At 41.1% G+C, this 22,072-nt stretch overlaps 1 protein-coding gene across 1 annotated transcript in view; it reads right to left on the reverse strand.

Moving 5' to 3' along the window:
- T265_13443 (hypothetical protein) overlaps positions 1–17,799 on the reverse strand; it is a gene marked incomplete at both ends in the record, with an annotated part of 86,953 nt that extends 69,154 nt beyond the window's left edge. Inside the window, 2 exons of the mRNA XM_009168898.1 lie at positions 16,979–17,711; positions 17,748–17,799. Coding sequence (XP_009167162.1) covers positions 16,979–17,711; positions 17,748–17,799 — 785 coding nt within the window. The remainder of the gene's footprint in view (positions 1–16,978; positions 17,712–17,747) is intronic.
- Positions 17,800–22,072: the final 4,273 nt, after the last annotated feature.

Here is a 22,072-nt window from a genome sequence, read left to right on the forward strand (position 1 = left end):
CAAAGCTACTGGCTATAATTAACACATGACAGCAAATCTCCGAATTGTTTCTCAAGGAATGCATTTTTGGACAAGATGAAATGGATGGAATTAGGTTGTATTTCCACCAACTGGATAATTAACTATTTACATCAACCCAATCACTCGTCAGAATGTAATGAGTAAAACCTAGATCCGCCGTAAGGTCCTACGAAAAGCTTCCAAATGCGGATCTGAAAGTTGCAACTTGGTCATAACTTGATGGATAATTGAACACTGGATAAAGTTTTGACAGATTAATCAATGCAATTGATTTGCTTGGGCGGATAATTGTGTCCAAAGACGTGCAGGTTTTGCGGGTTACCAAAGCTCCCAAAGTTAAGGTGATTGGGATACACGTAATGCATGCTCAAAGGCAGCAGTTCAGGAAGGTTTTAGGAGAAAACTTATCAGTACTTGAGAGATTTTGGCAGTTTAAAATGAGTTATAATGCAAAATTAAGACATCGGAAAATCCAGAACCACAATATAATTATCCTTCCCTAGTTATATGTATATTTCGGCTGATAGACATGGTGCCACACCTTATCCGAACAATTTGGCTGACATAAGTGTTTGGCGTTTTTTGCGAAAGTGAATGGGCTCGTTACTCAGACGAGAAAACTGTCCACTTGGACATCTTAGCAGACATTACCGCTAAACTCTTGGATTATATAGGTCTATACCTCAAATGTCAGGATAAAAGGTATGCAAATTAAAAACCTCGGTATTCCATGCAACGGTTTTGGCCAGAGGATGCATAAGAGTTAATGAAATAAAAAGAGACTGGAAGTGAATCAGGGGTTGAGAATAGGGAGTGGAACCACAAAAGAATCTCTTGTCTGTGTGAATGCAACAACAGCTAGTGAGTTGTAGCAAATGGTACTCAAGTGACTTTTTCGGTATCAACAAAAGCCAAATCAATGTTTGGAGATGAATGTAGAGTGCTTTTTCACGTCTCACGATATACGGAATAAATGATCAAAATTATGAACCATTTGGAATCGTGACCAGGCGTCCCGTTAATTATCTAACTCAAATCTCAACTCCACAGTTGGGTTTGTTCAAAAACAGCTTCTTGTGTTTTGTTAAACATTATAGTCAGAGTATATTAAGTAACAGATTTATAAACCCCAATTAGAGTATTGTTGTTTGTGCTGCTAAACCCTTTGAGTTGCAAGTACATGTGCCCACGCATAGTAGTTATTTCAATGGCTTCGTTTATCTGCAACAGAACGGTACAGTGTAAACACCTGTCCAAAGGATTTGCCTACAAATGTTGCACAGGCTGCTATGTTCTTCGAAGAATCCGTCACAGTTTCCGATAATTACATTCATTTGCATACCGGTTTGGTTTTGATAGGAGACTCATCTGGGACCAAAGTGAATCCTGGCTCAGTCACTCGGGTACGGTGTTCTTCCGTCAGTTTGCTACTTGAAGGCGGTCTCATATATTGTTTGGCATGATATTTAAAATCTTGCCCTATTTTTCATGCGTATTTGATAACAAATGTAACGAAGCTACTTTATCAACGAGGAACTTTGCAATTTATCTGTATTCCTGTTTACTTCAAAAACGAATGACTGCTCGAGGGTACTACAGATAGGTTTGTTCGGAGGCCTCATCAAAAGCAGTGTGTATTCTTCCGCACTAACCATATTAAAACTTGAACGTACGTACCCGGTACAAGGCGATATTGATCTCTGAGCTATCAGAAAAACTTTTCTCAAGGTAGGTGTTTATATGAAAATCTTATTTTTGGATATCCTCAGGTCTCCTTCGCGGTGTTGGATCATTTTGGGAAGAGCAGATTACAAAACAAAGTGTTCGTTCAAGTCAGAGATTTTAGACCAAGAAGGTTGCCACCCTGAGCTGCGAAAGTTGGCACTATATTAGGGCTTGTTCTATAAATATCTTCTTTCCAATATACAGCCTACACAGCCGTCATCTACAGTTTTTGGCTATGCGGTCACAAACTACAAGTAACATGGTTGAGAAATCCAGGGTTTTAGCGTAAAAAGCTAAAAGCCGTTAATGAATTCACCTAATACTGCAGGTCAAGCTGAGAAAGGCCGTTACACACGAAGACGTATATTTAATCAGCCATCTATAAGTGAATTCTCATGCATTCACTTCCCATCACGAAGTCTCCTAGCTCGATCCAAACTTAACTTTTGTTAGAGGAGCAATGCTGATATCCCTTACTCTTCAAAATAGGTTGGATTTGCCTTCCCTAATAAAATACACCAATGGTAGTGTAACATCTCTTCATTATTTTAAGTCTTTGGTGAGGCTCAAAATCTTGTCTTCGGAGTGCTCGCACCGGGATTTTCACCAGAGCCCTTTATGAAAGATAATTCTTTCCAATTATATCATTTTAGAATTTTTGGATTCCACCCAAGAGGCTCCGCGGTCGAAGTCTTGTGGCACCCTTAAGACAACGATTACAAGCTTCGCTGTTTTTCAATGTTGTAATGCGAATTATTTAAGCGAGGAAAGAGAAGGGGTTATATTCTTGTCGGGTTAAATCACAATTAGCGTTTAGCTTTGTCAGGAATTCAACAACGTCCCTTTTTGTGTCGTCAGCGCACTTCACGAATCTCTTGGGTGATTCAAATCTTTGATCTGTGTCCAACTCCGTCCGTGGACACTACCGTACGTTCAGTAGATCAGATTTACGAAATTGTTTGGCTTATGGACAGTAGGGCGATTTTGAGTTTGCGAGTGAATATTCTACCAAAAACAAAGTAGCACGACAACCAATAGAGAAATTGTTCATAAAGCACGCAATTTAAAGCGGATCTCGCGAGATTAACTGCTTGTCTGGTCATGATGGTAACCAGTCTTGGTCACGAACAAAATAATTGCCTTGCTATTCAATCATTCGTATACAAGGTGAATGGTGTTCAGATATTACCGTGAAGTTGCGTGTTTCAATATTCGTAGGACTGTCTAATGTGTGTTCACCTGATTCCCACCAGGAATTGAGGCCGTGTAATTTGAGTTCACGTGTAACGCAAGCTAAACTAACAGAACCTCGATAAGGCTGAAGAAGGACGAAACCGTTTGTGGGCTGTCGATAAGTTCTCAGAAACCCCACTAACAATGTTCCTTCAGGAGTTCTCACGATAATTATAACGGGAAGTACAACAAAACTCATCTCTCAGAGGCAATGTACCCTTAAATACAGAGGAAAGCAAAAAACAGACTGAAATAAAATACAGTGAGCTGTAAACGACGTGTAACATGTGCATAAAGATGAGACAAAGAGTAGCAAACGGTGCTTCTGTCTGTTGTAGTAGTTCTCTCTCGTAATTTTGTCTTGATTTGTTTTTGTTATAACTAACTGATCAGAAAACCACTCTCATGATTTCAACCGAATCTTCATTCCGTTATTTCACCTGCCGACAGAATTCATCACCGTTCGACTTAATTATGAACGCCAACAGTAGACCTTCGGATTCTCATTTAAGTAATCTATGAGCTGTCAGCGATCATGGCACCAATGTTCTTTGTACTATTTTAAGCAAAAGGTTAGCTACTCGTCCAGATCGTTCAGCATCGCTTTCAAAATATTGAGACACGTGACCTAATGATCACTGTGTTACAGGGTCCGTAGGTCCTGAACGGTCCGGGGCACACTTAACGTTTATTAGTTACACCACTTTTGTCTGGCTTCCATATGTATGTTTATTATGAGGTGAAACAGCCCCATTTACTGAAGAAACTCTAAGCTTGTGGTTATAAGTAGCACGTGAACTAAAAGCTTGATAGTTTCTTGGCAATTGTGGGAGACTGATTGGAAACCATAACATTTTCTCAGGAAGTAGAACAGGCGCAACATTGTGCTTTTGATGAACCTGATCGTCGTCTTATCTTCGAGTCTCTGAATACTCTAGTGTAACGGCCTCCGTTTGCAATAAAGTAAATGAAAGTAAGCTGAGTGTGCAAAAAGGTTGTTCTCAATCTTTGAGGCGTCTGAAGGCAAGCCCACACGCATGGATCTAAAGCAACGTCACAACAGAAGCACGGTCTTTTACTAAGTGTTGTGTTCAGCCTTGATTCTAGTCTTGCTGGGACTGGTCGGGTTTTGTTAGCACAAGGTTCGTGTAATCTCCAACTGTGTCCCCGGTCCTCGATTTGGTTAAATTTCTACTACTGTCTAAAAGTCAGTCGCACACAAACAGGTGGATGCAATTGGGATTGAAGCACAACAAGCAAACGCTGCGCTGCTCAGATACGTTATGTCGACACCTTATAGGAATTGCGCCAGTGACATCTCTTGGATAAATTCATGTGCTGAAGCACTGTTCCTCAGTTCTTCGAATTTGTCCTTCATATCTTGTAACCAATTGGCCATATTCAACGAAATATAAATGCAGAATTAGTGTCAAGGCTCTTTCACCTTCCCCGATGTCAGAAAGGTGCCCGTGAATGTCGTCTTTAAAATATTAGACCAGGTTCTTACCCTAGATTTGTTCTTCTACAGTTGTTCTACGATGGTCAAAGACAATCTTGGAAGCATTACTTTTTTCTTTTCGTCTCCAGATCGACAAGCTGATTCAAAATTACCCACTACACAAGCCACTCTTTTTTCGAGCGTAACCAGTGAACAAGCTTACACTTTCTTGCATTCGCTGTATTTTGTGACTCAGACAACCATACTTGTGGGCACCTGACGTACAGATGACTATAAAAGCAAAACTTCGTCATCTGTATTCATTTTTTACCGCCTTCCTGTAATCAAACTGATACTGAAATGCCCAGTTTCGAAATCCTTGCACTTTTAATTCAAGAGGAGTGATGTTACGTGCGCACAGGTTTTAAAGTTCTATTAGTGACAGTGGTGATAATAGCTGATCAATAAAAACACTCCTTAGACATACAACCCATCTGCTGGGTGCTGTCCACCTGTAGGTTGTCAATCAGTTTCACGGTTGCAATGTTTTGTGAGAAACGATCACGCAGTATTTGGATTGAAAAGACTGATTACCAATATGGTACGCGAAGACCGGATATTTGTGCAAGCCTGTTGAGAAAAACGCAGAACAATAAAAGTTGTCTGTAGATTGTTCGTTAATCCTAGAAGACACATATGGACAACCAGTTCTTGAATTAGAAGAATGGTTAACATAATTGAACTTTGCATGTTGATCAGAAATCAAAAACTAAGCAGTTTCATCAAGTAGAGTATTAGAATGCAACGAATTCAGCAGTATTTATGTACCGTCTAAGATACAAAACATCAGCGGAAAATTCTTAGATGAAATTCATGGTGTCCAAAAGAAAATGAACCCAACGAAAAACTGCACCATTCGGACATCTAGTGTGGTGTGTGATTTAGTGATGTGAAGGGCCTCGGTGAACTTAGGGCTGCCTCCATGAGGAATCGACGTTGTTGGGCTTATAATTCTACAATGGACTGAAGGACGAACTACGCAGATCAGCTTGTGAAAGGGAAGTAGAATTCGTGTGGTCTGTACCCAGAGTCCGAGTTCACAGATGAATACCTGTCCGTTATGGAAATGGATCTTGTCACCCACATATCAGTTTCCACCGCCGTTATTGTGAGATTTAGAAAGCCGAAGAGATAGCCTGTTTTCAATGACATGTAAAGCACTATATCTTAAAAAATTACCACGATGGGATACCCTTCTAGTATTCGTGCCACAAAATACAAGATATCTTTTGTTCCAAAGTTTGTTTGGCTTGAAAAGCTAATAAAGAAACAAGAAACGTTAGTGCAGAACACATCTTCACCTATTTGTTCTTACAGTCTTAATGTAGCATCAATGCGGCACTGTCTCAGGCTGTGCTCGGTGATGATCTTGAGTACTATCTCTCAGTTCAACAGGATAGAATCTTTATCAAGCGTACTGTTTCACTGCTCAGTGTCTCAACAGCATAACCATCCTTGAAAGACCAGGTTCCGATAAATCTAACTCTGCCATTTCGACAACGACAGCCTCTAAAGTTTGAATTTTACGGACCATGTTAGGAATAAGAGATAATGGCAAAAGATGACTTTGGCTCAATATGCACCGTGTTTCGGTCGTTCGTTGTATTCGTGTGGTATAAAGCACAGTGAATCTGCTCCTACATCCGGGTGAATTCGAGCCTCTTTTATCAAGAAGAATAATAATAAATGATTTCGGAGAATAAGAGATGGATGTAGCTTTGTGACAGTCTTGCAAGTATTTTAATACTGGATGGAAGGAAATGGGGCATACTGATGACATTGATGGCCTTCAGATGACTCACTCATGTCTTTGTTTCTCGGTCACAGAAGGTGGGTTGACGAATTGAGCTTCTCATTATTTTACCTCTAGTTAGGTGAATAACGAAACCACAATGTACAAACTCCAAAGCGGACATGGCTACTGGCTTCATCAAGCACTTAGTAAAAAAGTTAGTGGAATGATTAGATTTGGAATATAGACCCTGTGGCTCGGGTTAAGCTGTTAAAATAACGGAACCCTCTGTCCAATGCCCCACCCAGTACAATCCGTGCAAGTATCTCTTGTGACCAGACAGCCTACTGGTCGATTCTTTGTTTGTTGGTGTTCTTTGCTGTTGTTGTTGTTTATTGTTCTAAAGGGGTTTCACATTCACTAAACATTCATTTTCAACTGGATGAGACATAGTAACGCTCGAATCTTGCCTCGTCGAGCCTATTCTAAGTCAGTCCTCTTAAGCCTCTCCTGCCAATCGATCGGTTGTGCAATCAACATGATCTGCCGCTCACTAGCAGGTGAAAGAATACACAAGTACAGATTGGTCCCTCATACGGAACTTGGCTATCGGTCGATTCCATACCATTCTACTCAGATTACCCCTTTGTCTTGGCACAATCAATCACCGAAAGTCAGCAAAGTAACAGTTGCTAAGAAGGAAAATTGTTTAATACTTACAAACGAAACAAAAAAATTGGGCATAACAGTCAGTGCCTGTGGTAAATGCAATAAGAACGTACTTTCTTGCCTTAGGATTGGTTTGGCTCCGATTCTTTAGAAATTTCCGCTGGTGTCAAGGGTTGTTTTTTATAAAGTAAATCACTGACAAATCGCCGAAAATCATTTTCAACACGGCTTTATTGAAAAGACGGTTTTGTTTTAATATACACATGAAGACAGTATGGTTTATTTTGTTTGAGTGGGCATAACCGGGAAGTGTGCATCCAGCACACCGGTTTACAACTGTGGCAGAGATTATGGTTATATATTTAAAAATGTGGAAGATTATAGACGTGATATTAAAGCAGGAACTCCTAGATCAGTCCAATTCATAATCGTACTATGAACCAGGTATCAGGTCGCCATGGCGTGGAACAAAGTGAACCTCAGTTTAGGTAAAGAAAATTAGTCTCCTCAACCTATGAATGTAAAAATGGATTAGAACAAAACAAAACGGAAAATATTCCAAGTTCACAGTTAGTTGAAAAGAAATAATCAGGCGAATGACACTGTATCTAAAAGGAGAGCCATGTTAGTATCTTTGCAAATGGAAATATACTTCAAAGAAGCTAGTATAAGCCTTCCGTCCCCAGACAAACCACAAAAGGTAGCATACTGAAGTGCATTCTAAAAACGCTCTGTAAGCAGCCACAAACCTAACAATAACTTTTCGCTACCTAGTCCTAATCTAACAAAGTGAAGGCTGTCACATAAGGCCAGGAGACTGTCTCAGTATACGAGAAACTGGTATGGTTTTTCAAAGGTCTGCTTTTGCGTACTTCATGGTTCGAGATATGAGAAGAGGGCCTTGCTGGTCCTGAGAAAATAGGAGGTACAGGCCAAACTCAGTTTTGGATTGGCTAGCATCCGTGAACACATTAGCCGTAAAACCCTGGGGAAATAACGTACAAAAATCGGTGCCGAGTCAGTGCCATGAGTTTCTTTGATCGAGTTTCACAACATAAACTTTGCTGTGCCGGTTGCCACGACATTATTTGGTAATGAACAAAACCCACCCGCTGTTACATTAGCTTTTTTGAAAATGTCAAGACTTATGAGACAGACAATATAGGCAAGTTTCTTATTATCTGTCCCTATCCGAGTTTTCCGACTGAAATGTTGATAGTCAAGGTAGTCTATAGTTTTACGGTAAGCCAGTACCAACTTATGGATAAATTGGTAGTTCAGAATTGGTCCACGCACTGCCATACGCTTCTATGCACTCATCCGGCCGCAATTTTTTGAAATAACTCCGATGAATACAACTAACCGGACACCCTGAAAAATAAATATCGTGGTATAACAAACCTGATTTTTTAAGGTATGCGTGCAATCTATACAGAAGCTACCGGAAACAACTGTGTAGTTTCATGCTATTGCCAGACGACACCCATATGAAAATTTTTAATGACTATCTGACTTTACAACTCCAGATAACTGGTTAAAGCTAAAGCTTACAGACCGGAAGGTTGGTGGTTCGAAACTTACCTCTACATATTGACTGCTCCTGTGTGGGTTTGGGCGACCTGGAGGTATTTCAGCTTTCCTGCTCCTTTTGAGTGACGTGGCGGTTATGTATTGGAATGGCGTTAAGGGCAGCGATTATCATTCGTATCATTATTCTTTGCCCTTTCAGAAATAGATTTCCAGACTTCTTTGAGTAAAAAACCTTTTTTATTAATGTCTGTTTTAAATAAACGATAGGATGGTATATTGTTGAATCTATTTGAGATTTCTAAAACTTTTTGCTTTCAGTGTTCACGTCTTTCGATTTGATTTGGCTCTAATCAGTCCTTCCGATGAACACGGGATCCTCAGTTGATATGCAGGGAGAATATGTGAAAATAGTGTGAACGGGATTTCCATTGTCCACAGCTTGCGTCCAGCCCTCCTCATTACCTTAGACGACTGGACGCAAGCTGTGGACAATGGAAATCCCGTTCACACTATTTTCACATATTCTCCCTGCATATCAACTGAGGATCCCGTGTTCATCGGAAGGACTGATTAGAGCCAAATCAAATCGAAAGACGTGAACACTGAAAGCAAAAAGTTTTAGAAATCTCAAATAGATTCAACAATATACCATCCTATCGTTTATTTAAAACAGACATTAATAAAAAAGGTTTTTTACTCAAAGAAGTCTGGAAATCTATTTCTGAAAGGGCAAAGAATAATGATACGAATGATAATCGCTGCCCTTAACGCCATTCCAATACATAACCGCCACGTCACTCAAAAGGAGCAGGAAAGCTGAAATACCTCCAGGTCGCCCAAACCCACACAGGAGCAGTCAATATGTAGAGGTAAGTTTCGAACCACCAACCTTCCGGTCTGTAAGCTTTAGCTTTAACCAGTTATCTGGAGTTGTAAAGTCAGATAGTCATTAAAAATTTTCATATGGGTGTCGTCTGGCAATAGCATGAAACTACACAGTTGTTTCCGGTAGCTTCTGTATAGATTGCACGCATACCTTAAAAAATCAGGTTTGTTATACCACGATATTTATTTTTCAGGGTGTCCGGTTAGTTGTATTCATCGGAGTTATTTCAAAAAATTGCGGCCGGATGAGTGCATAGAAGCGCTTGCATAATTGGCGCAGCACAGAATAATAGCAGACGGTAGATGAAGGCTTTCCGGTTCTTTTGAGTAAAATAGTATGCCGGAAAGATTTGTTTCAATATTTCAAAACGAGAAACTCCTAGTCTTTTAAATAGATCGTTCTGGCCGTGAGAATATTCCGCATCAACATAACACGTCGTTTGTTGTTCCTAAGAGTTCACCTCTCGAACTGCAACTGTTTTATGGACTCAATAGCTACCCTGCTCTGAGCAGAACTTTTTTGAATTAAACAATCAACGACTGACAAAGAGTCAGTATGGGCTGGAACAAACCGCCTGTAATAGCCGTGTTCCAACTATATCATGGCTGATATGCAGCGTATGGTACTGTGGCTTGTATTCAGTGAAAATGGCAGGGTGAAGTAATGGCCTTCAACATCGAGTAAAATAAATGAGAATGAGGAGTTAGAAACAAACGTGAAGGCGGTGATGCACGGGATCGGATCGTATAGAGAAGAGGATATTCTGTCAATCGACCCAAAATGTTGTAAAGAAGATAAAGTCGCCTTCAAACATGTTGTCGGAAAGTATAAGAGATTAGGGTTTGCAAACAGGTCATTAAGGTTTATATATCTTCTTGGAAGCACAAATGTAGTAATCTAGTCTGAGGTCCTTTTGAGGGACGTCATTCTCCCGATAAGTTGACGTCATGCACACTAAAGCCAATAATACTACTGACTTCATCAATAGAGGTGAAATATTTTCTGCTCTGTGCTTTTACCTCTCATGGAATTACTCCACAGTAAAGGCAAACCAATTCGTCATACTGGGATAATTTGAAGTATCGTTAATCATTTGGCGAGTTAAAAACCCTTTTTTCTGTCCGGCGTCAAGAATGTATGCCAGCTCTATGCTGTTTCGTGATAAAAATACCATCAAACTGAATATATTTCCCAAACCACTTTTAGTATCCTAGTTGGCAAGCAGCGTCCGAGGGAGATTATAACTCTCGGAATAACTCCCAGCCAACTCGAAACCTAGTTCCCCTAGGCCAGAAACATGTGATACATGTTTTTTATGGCGATCTAGCGTGAAACCCCGAAAATGCGGTCATTTTAACACGTGCAGCCATTTTATTTCTGCTATTTAAGAGTGCCAAGAGCAATTAAAGTTGGCCCAGAGGAAAACAGACAAGGAAGTTGTGGGCACTACAAATGTTACTGATTTCGCCAGACACTTATATTGGAAAGATAAAGGTAATTGAAGGGTCTTCTAGGTATGCACCGCTACACACAGACACAAAGTAGTAAAACTTCTCAATTATTGCATTTGAACCACACAGCGCTAATTATACTAAACTGTATGCAGAGAGTGCAATCTTTAACTCAGAATCTACTCTCCAAAGTAAGATCACTGCACTGATTACACGTGTTATTCAGTGGTTGAGCCGGTGAATACAATATATAATAATAATGCTAACCATTCGTTCAGCTGTAGCACCCTTTCGGTGCCAAGCTGCAGTACCATCTGAACGAAGCCTGAGGGCTGAAACACTGCCCAGTTGCTCGAGCCTAGACAGGAGCAGTCGAGATGTAAAGGCTGAGTGCGAACCATGGATTTCTCGGTTAGCATGTTTGTGCCCTAATTATTGAGTCGTCTCTAAATGTGCCATTACTTCATGCTTCGAGTTGTGAAATGCTTCAACTTACTATGTTCAGCGTGATGTTTAGTTCTGTTTATGTCCAGGAGAAATAGAAGAGTTCTTGGTAACTTCCCAGTCAAGAACAACATTGTTCTGAATAGTGAAACACAACCAAACGTAATGGAACTTTTAACATGCTAAAATGTACTGAAGTCCTGACATTGAGAAACATATGGTTTTGTCACTCTAAAATGAGCCTGTTCTAATAATTCCTTAAAGAAAGTTTTGAAAAGGCCCTTTGAACAGTAGAATAACAGGATATCTTCGAAGCATCTCTTCCATGTGATGAGTAACCATAGCCTAAATTGTAGCAACTGCAGCTGCTACAGTCAGAATGTTTGGTATTTTTTTTATTAATCCACCAAACTTTAGCATCAGCAGCCAACTAGAAAAACCTCCTAAAAAGGAAACTAACAATATAAAAGATGACGTGCTTACCTGGAGGCCTTAACAAAATGAGAAACTGTAAAAGAGACTTGCCCACGCTATCAGGCTCCGTACCAGTAACATCATCATCATAATTGACAGCATGACACAGATTTCCAACAGTGATTCTTCACTCATGTTCGTATATGCAGTGAGATGCTGTTGAGCGCAAAGGTCCAAACGGGGGGACGGTTAAAATCCCCGAACTAAGCCTCTGGCTTAAAAGCCTGACCGCAAGATAGTAGTCGTTGTCTGGAAATTCAAGTTCCTTAATATTTTAATGAACATGAACATATGTTCCAACCCCCAACTTGGAGGACCGAGAGACTTTGTTCGTCAGTGACCAACTTGGTATGAGAGACTCTATGGGTACTTCACGCACTCTACCCAGTATAGCTTAATAGCACACAAAGGGTCACACACGTAGGTTAAGCCCATTTTGGCTCCCGAAGTTTACACCACACGTCGTTGTTATCTTACCACTATTCAGCTTTTCTCTCATATAAATACGCAATACCTGCACACGTACACTAAATGATCTCAAATGAGAGCGTTAGTTCTGAGAAGGATGATAAATCTGAAACAACTTTTACGTCTTTTGCACCTATTCAGTATAAATTCTAGTTTATTTGGGTGTTTTCGGTGACGGACAGTCAGGTGTATGCTCAATCTTCAACACATTTAAATGCGTGAAATTAATACATAATGCCGCACAAACACGGTTTGTTTGCTTGGTTGTCTTCAGGGCTTACCCTCCAGGTTGGTTCCCTGGGTCGAAAGAGTAAATATGGTCCTTGCTAATCCGACTCAGACGAGGACCAAAAATAAAAAACTATGCGCAACCCACAATTATGATGAAACGGTAACTGTTAGTAGATATTTTCTTAATGAATTATCATGCGTAACATTATTCTGGGCATAACTTCTGTTGCGTAAGCGCACATTTGAATCGTGGTGTATATTTGAACATGCTCCTTGTTTAAGCTCTTGACGAGGGCTTATTTGAGTTACAATCAAGAAAGTTGGTCACACAGCCAGATGAGTCAAAATTAAGAGATACTCTCTTTTTAGTGCGACAACTCCGCTAGACGAGTTTTTTGATGTTATATCTAGGCATGTCTGTTCATAACGCTTCACCGTTCTGTGAAGGGCAAGCCTATATCAATCAGACATACAAACCAACAAGTACCATGAGGCTACTGTGTAGGTAGCTGAAACTTACTCACCAGCGTTGTACCTGTTAAGTGAGAAATAAAGGCAAAATAAACAAGGTCTACCAAACTTTTGGTTAATTGGACCGCAAGAACACAGTTACTTGTACACCAGGCAAGAAGAATAGCCACTATGGCGTTGCGAAATCAACCATGCCACACATGTTTGTCTCTGACAAAGTCCGGCAGCCACCCCGAAATTCCGTTCCTCTTGCCCTCATAATAAGCGCGCAAAAGTGCAGTGAGTGAAGCCACGTGTCCATAAGGTGTTGTTACAAATTGCTCCACAAATTCAATACGGAAAAATTGGCGCGCCCACAAAGAATACCCCACTCATCTAGATCAACATGGTGTGCGATTATCTAAACAAGGGTCAACACATGTCTCCTATAGGGACTTTATTCACCACCATGTTGATATTTCAGCAACGGTCAGTTCTAGAAGGGTTGTTTCTTTTGGAGGGAGTAATGTACTACCGTGATCATTTTTCATAAATTTTCTAGTAAAGGAAGACAAAGTTGGCTTTTTACCGGCGTTCTAAACATAAGAATTACTTTGCTAGTAAGGACGATTACAAGACCAATAGTGTTTAGCGAGAGTAAAGCCACGGTATGCCCATCCCTAGCAGTTCAGTTCAGTTTTCAGCTAGAAGCCGTTCCAGTTTATACAGCTTCGTTCACCAAAGATAAGGAAAATAAAAAATAAGAGTTAAAGCCACGGTATGCCCATCCCTAGCAGTTCAGTTCAGTTTTCAGCTAGAAGCCGTTCCAGTTTATACAGCTTCGTTCACCAAAGATAAGGAAAATAAAAAAATAAGAGTCACGCGTTGAAGTCCATGGCCTAGTCTGTAAACTGAAAAAACGGAACTGTTTGTCCGGTATGGCGGAAAGTGAAAGCTGTGCAATGGAGTCGATAGCATTGATGCAAGACCACCAGCGGCTGCCTGACAGCCCTGTCAGTCAGGATTGCTGACCACTGGTTTCTCTCATCACGCAGTTTGGTTTGGGTAGATGGCAGTTACCAGTGAGACTGATCTGACTGGTAAGGGCTTTCATATTTTGTTACCAAGTCATGGACTTACTGTTCCTGGTCTGTCTGCCCTCGTCAAAGCACTCAGAAGAAAGGAATGTACGAGACAAAATGTCCTCTGTTATGAGAAATACGTAGGCTAACCGGCGCAAGCGGTGAATTGGGACTAGCTGATCCATCGAGAGAGATAAAACTATCCCAATTAGCAAACAGATGTTCTCACCAAACTCCTGCAATGCACTTTATGGTCAAAATGTGTCTCCAAAATATATCGTAAGCAGCAGCCACGTCGCCTATCCTTAGGACAAAAGGGGTCCAACCGCGGTATTCTACGTTTTACACTTAACGATCAGTATGATGTCATGTGAGCACCTCAAACTGCGGGGGTTAGCAAACACTGACATAGACTTCCCGGTTCGGAAAGTAAACTTGTTTTTCACTATTCCGCTGTCTAGGTAGACGACCGGTTCACCTTCAAGCATTGTGTTTTGGTTTCACCTCACCCAGTCTTGCAGTAGCAGTTTATACTTCACGGGTTCGGAACGCATAATGAACTAGGCAGTAGCACTTTTTGGGTTCCGTGAGATAGTTTGCATTTTCGAAACATCTGACCCAAGGAGAGAAGTGGCTTCAGCGTGTTCAGTATTCGTGAGTTATAATCCAGGACTACTCCTGAAACTGAGGGAACAGAGGTGGCTAAATAAGACCCAAGAAGCATATCAACTAGGAAGTCAAAAAACGGCGAGAGAGGAATTTCTTACAAGATACTACTTATGCGTCAAACTCGGGAGAAATTTCGCCGCCAACCTGTATGCGTCTACAGCAGACAGCCTATGAAGCCTTCATAAGAAACATGAGTTTAAAAAAACACGCTTTGCAGCCGTAAACAGCCACAGTCACTAAAAGTTGACGGAAAAAGGCATATCTGAGTGCAAGAAGGAGGAATACGATTATTCTTGGAAAGAATTCCAGCGCCTATAGTAAATCAAAGATATGAACACTGTAGCTTTACTCTTGGCAGCTTTTTGAAAATGACTTTTCTGATGGTGAATCAATCCTTGAATGATATTAACGGACAGCGCTCCAGAAGATATGGCTACTCGGATGACGCCCAGGTGATCTTTGGACCATTTCTTTGCGCTTTTTCTGAAAGTATGAATCACTGTCCAGAAGGCCCAATATGGCAGTTTTTTCCTCATCCGAAATACTTTGGAGTTAAGTTGTCAGATTAGCCACACGGAACTCCCACCGTTTTTAAAGAGTACAGGATTCAAACCACTCAGACCTGATTTTTTGTTGCGTTGAAGCGCACCGTACAAGCGGTTTCAATGACGGATCGGCATTTAAATTCTACTCGGGTTTGTTTTGACATCCCAGGTGTTTCGTTAGTGGAGTTAGGCTAAACTGCTCTTCGAAGTGTTCAGCCAACCGCTGAAGAGATAGCTCCTATGAATGGACTAAAGCCCTGTATTTCAAGATGATCACTTCACTAATATCCGTCATCCTCGGGTCAGTTTATCAGACTAGCTGGAACCTGGTTTGATTATTTCCAGTTACAAAAGCCTTTTATAACTCTCGGGCTGTTTTATCCGCCCGTCTTCTCTAGTGATATCAAAGTTCCATATTAATTTGTTGTTGAGGCATCTGCGCGCCCTCAACGTCTAGCATTGCCAATATTGCTTCTTTGGCTTTAATCGAACCTGTTAAATGCGGCGAGATTCAGCATTCATTAAGGCATGCCAAAAGTCCCCGGGAACTGGTAGCAACAGCTCATTAATGGCTTTTTCTCCTCTTTTTCCAATCGTTATGTTTCAAAAAAATCGATCTGTTGAGTTTTGGGAGTCTCTCGGCCAGCGCAACTCGGTATTGTTGAGCGAAACGTTGCTTACAAAGAAAAAACTTATTTTAGTTACAGTAGTTTGCCGCTTTGTATTTTAAAAAGCCCCATTACAAAAAAACTCGAGTAACAAGCTAATTCGAAAACGGCGATGTCTAGCCATAAAAATATCACTTTTCTGACAGCAAACAAAGACAAACATGCGCACAACGACACGCAACTTGCTATCTCCAGGACAAAAATGGTTTCAGCCTGACAAATAGCGTGAATGAAATTTTTGAAAACCTTAAGCAAGACAGTCTTTCAATTATGCTGCTGGCCTGGAGATGGCAACGCAGTGATAAGCACAAAAAGCCACTTTGCTTGAGCTACTGATACTTTTAGCAATTGATTTCGTCCAGTTACTGAACAAAGCTTTGCAACGTTTTGTGGAAGCGACGATAGTGGTTACAGAATTCTTGTTTTGTTTGAGGAGATTGCGGCAGAAAACAACTCCTAACTAATTGATCTTATGGCCTGAGGGCACAAACGAACTGGTTAAAACCACACGGAGGTGGAGCAAGCAAAATAAGCTGCTTTTTTGACTTAGCTCTAATCACAGAACCATCAGTAGGTTAGATGCAAAGGTTGATGCAAAAAAACCCACGGTTAAGCTATGACTTACTCTTTTGAAATGATCATGAATCGAAACGTCAAGATTGCTCCCGTATTAGAGCATGCCCTTCTCCGTAAAAGTAATGAACACAGGCAAAATCCGCAAAGGTTTTTCAATCTTTGGTCTGGATTTTTGTTTCTAAGCTCTTTTTCACACTGAAGTTATGCATTAGTTATCACCAAACGTTGGTATACGACGTCATAGAATGAACTACCATAGGAAACCGCTACTAGGAAATCGACGTTAATCACAGAAAATCTTTCCCACCAGAGTCACCCCAATAGGAGTTAAATGAACTCAGAAGAGATTCACTAGTTTTCTGTCAAAAATCAATAGCTGTATTTGCGTTGTTTTCTCAACACTATTGCACCATCAGTGACAAAATTAACCTAATTAATAGACTGCCTTTTAATAAGGCCTACCCCCTCCCCTAACCAAGATTCCAGCACATCTAGTCACCGGGATATGTCAAAATTATTTTGCTTTCGTTCTCTGAAAACAATGTTTGATTTATTTAACATCTGATGCTCAGCCGGAAAACATGCTTCAGAATGACTTCTCAGCTGTGTGCTGATTTCCAACTCACCTCAGCGTAAAATCTGACACGTCGTCACCTCTCTTTAGCCTAACTGATACAGCGAATTCTTCGCTAATCCGTAGTTCTCTTCTTGGCACCTGAAGCAACAAACTTCTTCCGATTTCTCTTATTGCATCCGGAACAGAACGCACCACGTTCGCCGCTGGAAGCGTTATGAACCCACCCGTAAATGATACCTGCGCAGAACATTGGGAATGATTGTGATTGTGGTTGTCAGCATGGTTTATTCTCACGGTAGTATATGACACGGTGACTGACGGCGCTGTCTTCTGCTTCCAAAGCACAGCAGGCAGCTTTATAGAAGCATGGCAAACCACAGATCCTTGAACATGTGTTAATTCCAGTATACAGGAGGTGAATTCATGTGAAAAAGTTGTGTTCACAGAAATAACGCAACATATCCTGATGGGTATGGTTACTCTCGAACTTTTTTGGAGCGAACTGGCGTGACACAAAAAATTCATTGTTTTTGTGTCCTCTTCAACTTCTTGGTTGACAACATGAACTAAGACTTGTATAGGATCCTCTGACAGATCCCTATTTCCAGAAAAATATGCCTGTCTAGCTAGTGGTCCGATTCGTGCAGTCACCTCATAGCCGTCGGTATTGCTCGCAGTTGCAAGGAATATCTTCTTCTCATCCGCCTCAGAGTTTGGCCTTGTCAGAAGGAATCCAGAGCCGATGGGATAAACTGAATAGTCCAATAAATTTTGTGGATTGACTGGTGAATATGTACATAGAAAATTATTCGACTTACCTCCATAAATAATGAACAACGTGCAAAAAGCTGTACAGCGTAACCAACTCATCGTGATCTCCCACACATCATTTGGGGTAGCAATAACATATTGCGTTTTTGAATACTGAGGGGTTGATGTCCTTGCACCATCAAAGCTGTAAAACAAACACGAATAAGAAAATTAGTTCAAATACATTCAAATTATTCGCTAGGAATTACTCTCAGAAGTTTACAAGGCATTCTGGCTCTATTATAAGGGCGTACACATTCTTGTTTGCTGCTGTATAGAAGCACCTTGGAGATTTCTCTGACACCGATGTTTGACCATTCAGTAACAAAATGCCGGCCCGCATCCTCTATCACGGGCCAAAACTCTCCTTGTGGATGTTCGTGTGGTTATGGACCATTATTTTCAGCCTAGTTTCGAAGAGTTCCGAAACCTCTAAAACTACAGACGGTACAAAGGACATGGGAGTAGTGCGCATAGCATTCGCCATGCATTTTCACTTTAGCAACCGCGGAGTATCTAACCATTTACATGGGTCTAAATGCAGTTCCGAAACAAAGAACTATGGCGACTGGCAACGAACCTTCATATCTGATACTGGTAGCCACCAAGTTCTCACGCCGAATTGTACGGCAGCACAGGAAACAATAAATGCAATTAGGCTCGTGACTGTAAACCATCTACATTACATACAGCATTGTATACCCTGAAAATACATCTGCGTATATCTAATGGTGATAACGGCGTATCAGTAAATGACCACCATACTCTTTGGATGACCTGCGTTTTTTGACGTTTACAGTTTGGAGACGTAGGCGACCCTGTTCTCTTAGACCATTACCTCCGCCGATAAAGCGGCGAAGCGAGCTGTTATATTTGTCCGCATTAAATTGCAAATCACCGGCCTCCTTGGTACTTTCCTAAGCGAAGTTGGAACTTTCCATGTGACAGGGTTATTCGCATATGTCCTCTACGAAGCATCACACGGAGATCCTTGTCACTTTTTTGCACGACTACGTAAGGATTATGTTGGTTGACTCTTCATTAGCACAAGTGAGGAAGGTAACGAAAGCAAGCTTGAATATGGCTAGATGTGCTCAAATTTTTCGTAAAGCAGGGATCTTCAGGATGAGTTACATTGAGTAGGAATTTGCATAGAGATAGACGCTTTCAAACTAATCGTTGTTGCTGTAAAAAACCGAAAAATCACCGTACCAGTGTCTCGTTTGGTGACACCGCTTAACAAGAGAAACCCGGCAGAAAAGCCTGGAATGACGCTAGTTAATGAGAACTATTAACATAGTGCCTGTGATCAGGTTTTGTTGCAAACATTGAGGTATTCATGGAGGACTGACGAATGACTTCTCGTGGATATGGGCAGAGTTGGCTATATGACTCATCCACAGCGCGACTGCCCCGGAGAGAGCGTGTCCAAAGTATCTGACCGGACAAAAATAAGAACAATTTAAGCGCAAATTAACGAGTATCTCAATAGATTCTTTAAAGTTCACTTGGTTATTTTGCTTATCCCAACACAAATTTTGGAATTTACCCAGGCGATTCACCGGATACTTTCATTAGCACGAGATTTCGTTTTTGCAAAGTTGCAACTGGATACAGCTGAATACTTCTTCATGGCTTGATTTTTCCCCTGCGTGCGTCACGCATGTCCACTTCATGTTTCAGCTACTGCGATGTTTGTGATGCCAATAAAGGTTGTCTAGACGCCAAACATTACACATCAAAAATTGCTGGAATTAATCCGCAGTCCTGCGGTGGGCTTTCCATTTTTGCACGTTAACCTAATTTTTATGGCAAACTCCATTGTATCTAGTATAATCTAGCGTCAAAGAACGATCTGGCTAGAGTTAGTTGAGTCCTCCGCGATTATCATCTTTGTGTGAACACCAGAGCACTTAACGAATTTTACGCAGTTTGGGTTCAGTAAACTAAATTTGGTGACGGCGTGGGGACTGAACCTGCCTGCTAGACACCAAGAGGTGCAAAGCTAGCCGAGCCCTACCAAACATATCTTGGCAAAACCATGACAAGTGTGTTTGGAGAGATGGGTTCAAAAATAACTACTCTTCCCAGAATGTCTACGTGATGTGTTTTGTTTGCTACATGCTTTTTCAGCTAATACCTTCAACAAAAGGCGCTTTCGCTTCAAAAATATGTTATCTCCTCAAATCCGCAGTTCACAATACATACGCCTGTCCTCTAGTCAAGAGTACATCATTGGGATCAAACTATGTCTGACCTCACCCCACGAGGCTTTCACTACACACAGAGGTGAAAGTGCTGCGCCTCAGTCCAGAACTTCCGTTCATTATGTTGAAGAACGGGAGGTGTAGACATTTAGACAAGGCATTTGGCATGAATAGATGTTTGCACACCGTAATCTTTTAGATGCATCTGATAAGCGCCCGACCGTGTGACGGGTTTCAGGGAGAAGTTCACTTTCCATGTGATCATGAGATAGTTGTAATAGCCTTTTTCATGAGGAGGTTAGTGAAATCTTGCGCAAACATACAACATCACTGGGTGTGGTCTTAGGCAAAAAGTAGGACAACGGATGAGCGAAGTGGGGTTAAGCTGCTTTTGGGCTTCTCGAAAGACTAACACCCCATTAAACGTCAAACTTCGTTTCTTGGACTCCAATTTTTACCGGTTTTCACGAGCATTTGTGTCGTGCAGGCCAACGTATTGGTGAGAAAACCTTTCACATCATGATTGAGCGGGTTAAATGTAGACCGACGACATCGACTTCTACATCGCTAACGTACCTGTTTTTGGTATGTCTTCGTTGCTGATCTTGCAAAAAACAATACATTGTCCAAACCATGAATGTTTTGTCTTTTCAGACAATACCGAGCCTGTGAAAAATTCATAGGAATACTGGATACCGGCTAGTCTCTGACGCATGTACGCGAGAATTTCGAAGTGCAATCGGTTATCAGGGCGGCTACTTTCCCTTTAAAACAATGAGGTACCTTAATAGAAAATGTTAGTGTGGGAGAATAATGGGTTGTCTGTACACCAGAATGGAAACCCATGAATCTGCTTTACATCTAACTTTGTCCTCATTGCGCATATCAGGCCACTCTGCAAACGCAAACAGGAAATTAATTTGCTTTTCCGAGCTTTTTGATTCTAAAAATGATTAAAATCACAACTGCGAAGGAAACTTTGCCTAAAATTCTTTGCAAAGTCTGAAAACCATAGACTTCCAGGAAGACATTCGGAATCGTTTCACTAGATCGGTGCGTGTACGCATGTGATCAAGTTCCGGGGACCATATAGAATGGACAAGCCGGTTCTCACTGGGAATCACGGTACTGTTGGCTTGGCAGTTAAAATATTTGCATTATAAATGTAAATAAAGTATTTCGTATAACTTTGGCGAAACAAAAATCTTCGACCGGAATAGGATGAAGAAACTTCCCCGAAACTTCCCTAAAATTTTACTTATAGAAAAGTCTCAGACCATTGTTTTCAGTTATCACTTTCATTATTTGTTAGCTGCTGTGGTGGATGATTTCAAGCCAAGTCTGGCCAATTATCGATTTGGCACCTAGAACTCGCACCCAGGCCGCTTGAAAATGGCGAGTACGTTTTTTCAGATCCAAGATACACATTAAAGTTGTTAGGTGACCAGATATGCGTTCAATGCCGCGCGAAGACTTTGTGAAGCTATGTGTAGTGCGTGCCATATAAGCTCCAAGCAAGCTGGTTTTTGTTTGGTAATGATCTGCACCACCAAAAATACAACAGAACGGATGAAAAACTAGCTAGTCCCTGAAGCGCCTTGATGTACACATGCAGCCTTCAATACAACATTTAGGACAACCATGGGTTTCTGCTAAGACAAACACAGTGCTTCTTAGATGATAAAATCAAGTACACAATCCTCCGGGAGTTCCGATCAAGCCGCAAACCGTAAGAAAATTTGTTCCCTAGAATCATCCACCATGATAGGATTCTGGAAGCCATTGACCCCTTATAATCAGGTGTTAAATTCGAATCTATTAACTACTGGTGCCGTGGAAGTGCGACCGGCGATTTGCAGTTAAAATGCTCTTGTATAACATTAGCCGTTTACATCAGCCGAACCATCTTACTTGCCACATATATGTAGATGAGCAAAAAAAATTTATTACTGTCGACATCTCCACGAACTGAATGCTGAATGCTGCATTGCTCATCTTCTTAAAGTATTGTGAGTAGTTTCCCTGCAATCGCAGGAGTTTGATTACCAGCTTGGATTGTTTTGTGTTCCGTTTGTCACCGACTACCGCCTCTGATTTTGAACGACCCGAATCACTGGAGCCGATTG

The sequence above is a fragment of the Opisthorchis viverrini genome, assembly GCF_000715545.1.
Source record: "Opisthorchis viverrini unplaced genomic scaffold opera_v5_66, whole genome shotgun sequence".
Lineage (NCBI taxonomy): Eukaryota > Metazoa > Platyhelminthes > Trematoda > Opisthorchiida > Opisthorchiidae > Opisthorchis > Opisthorchis viverrini.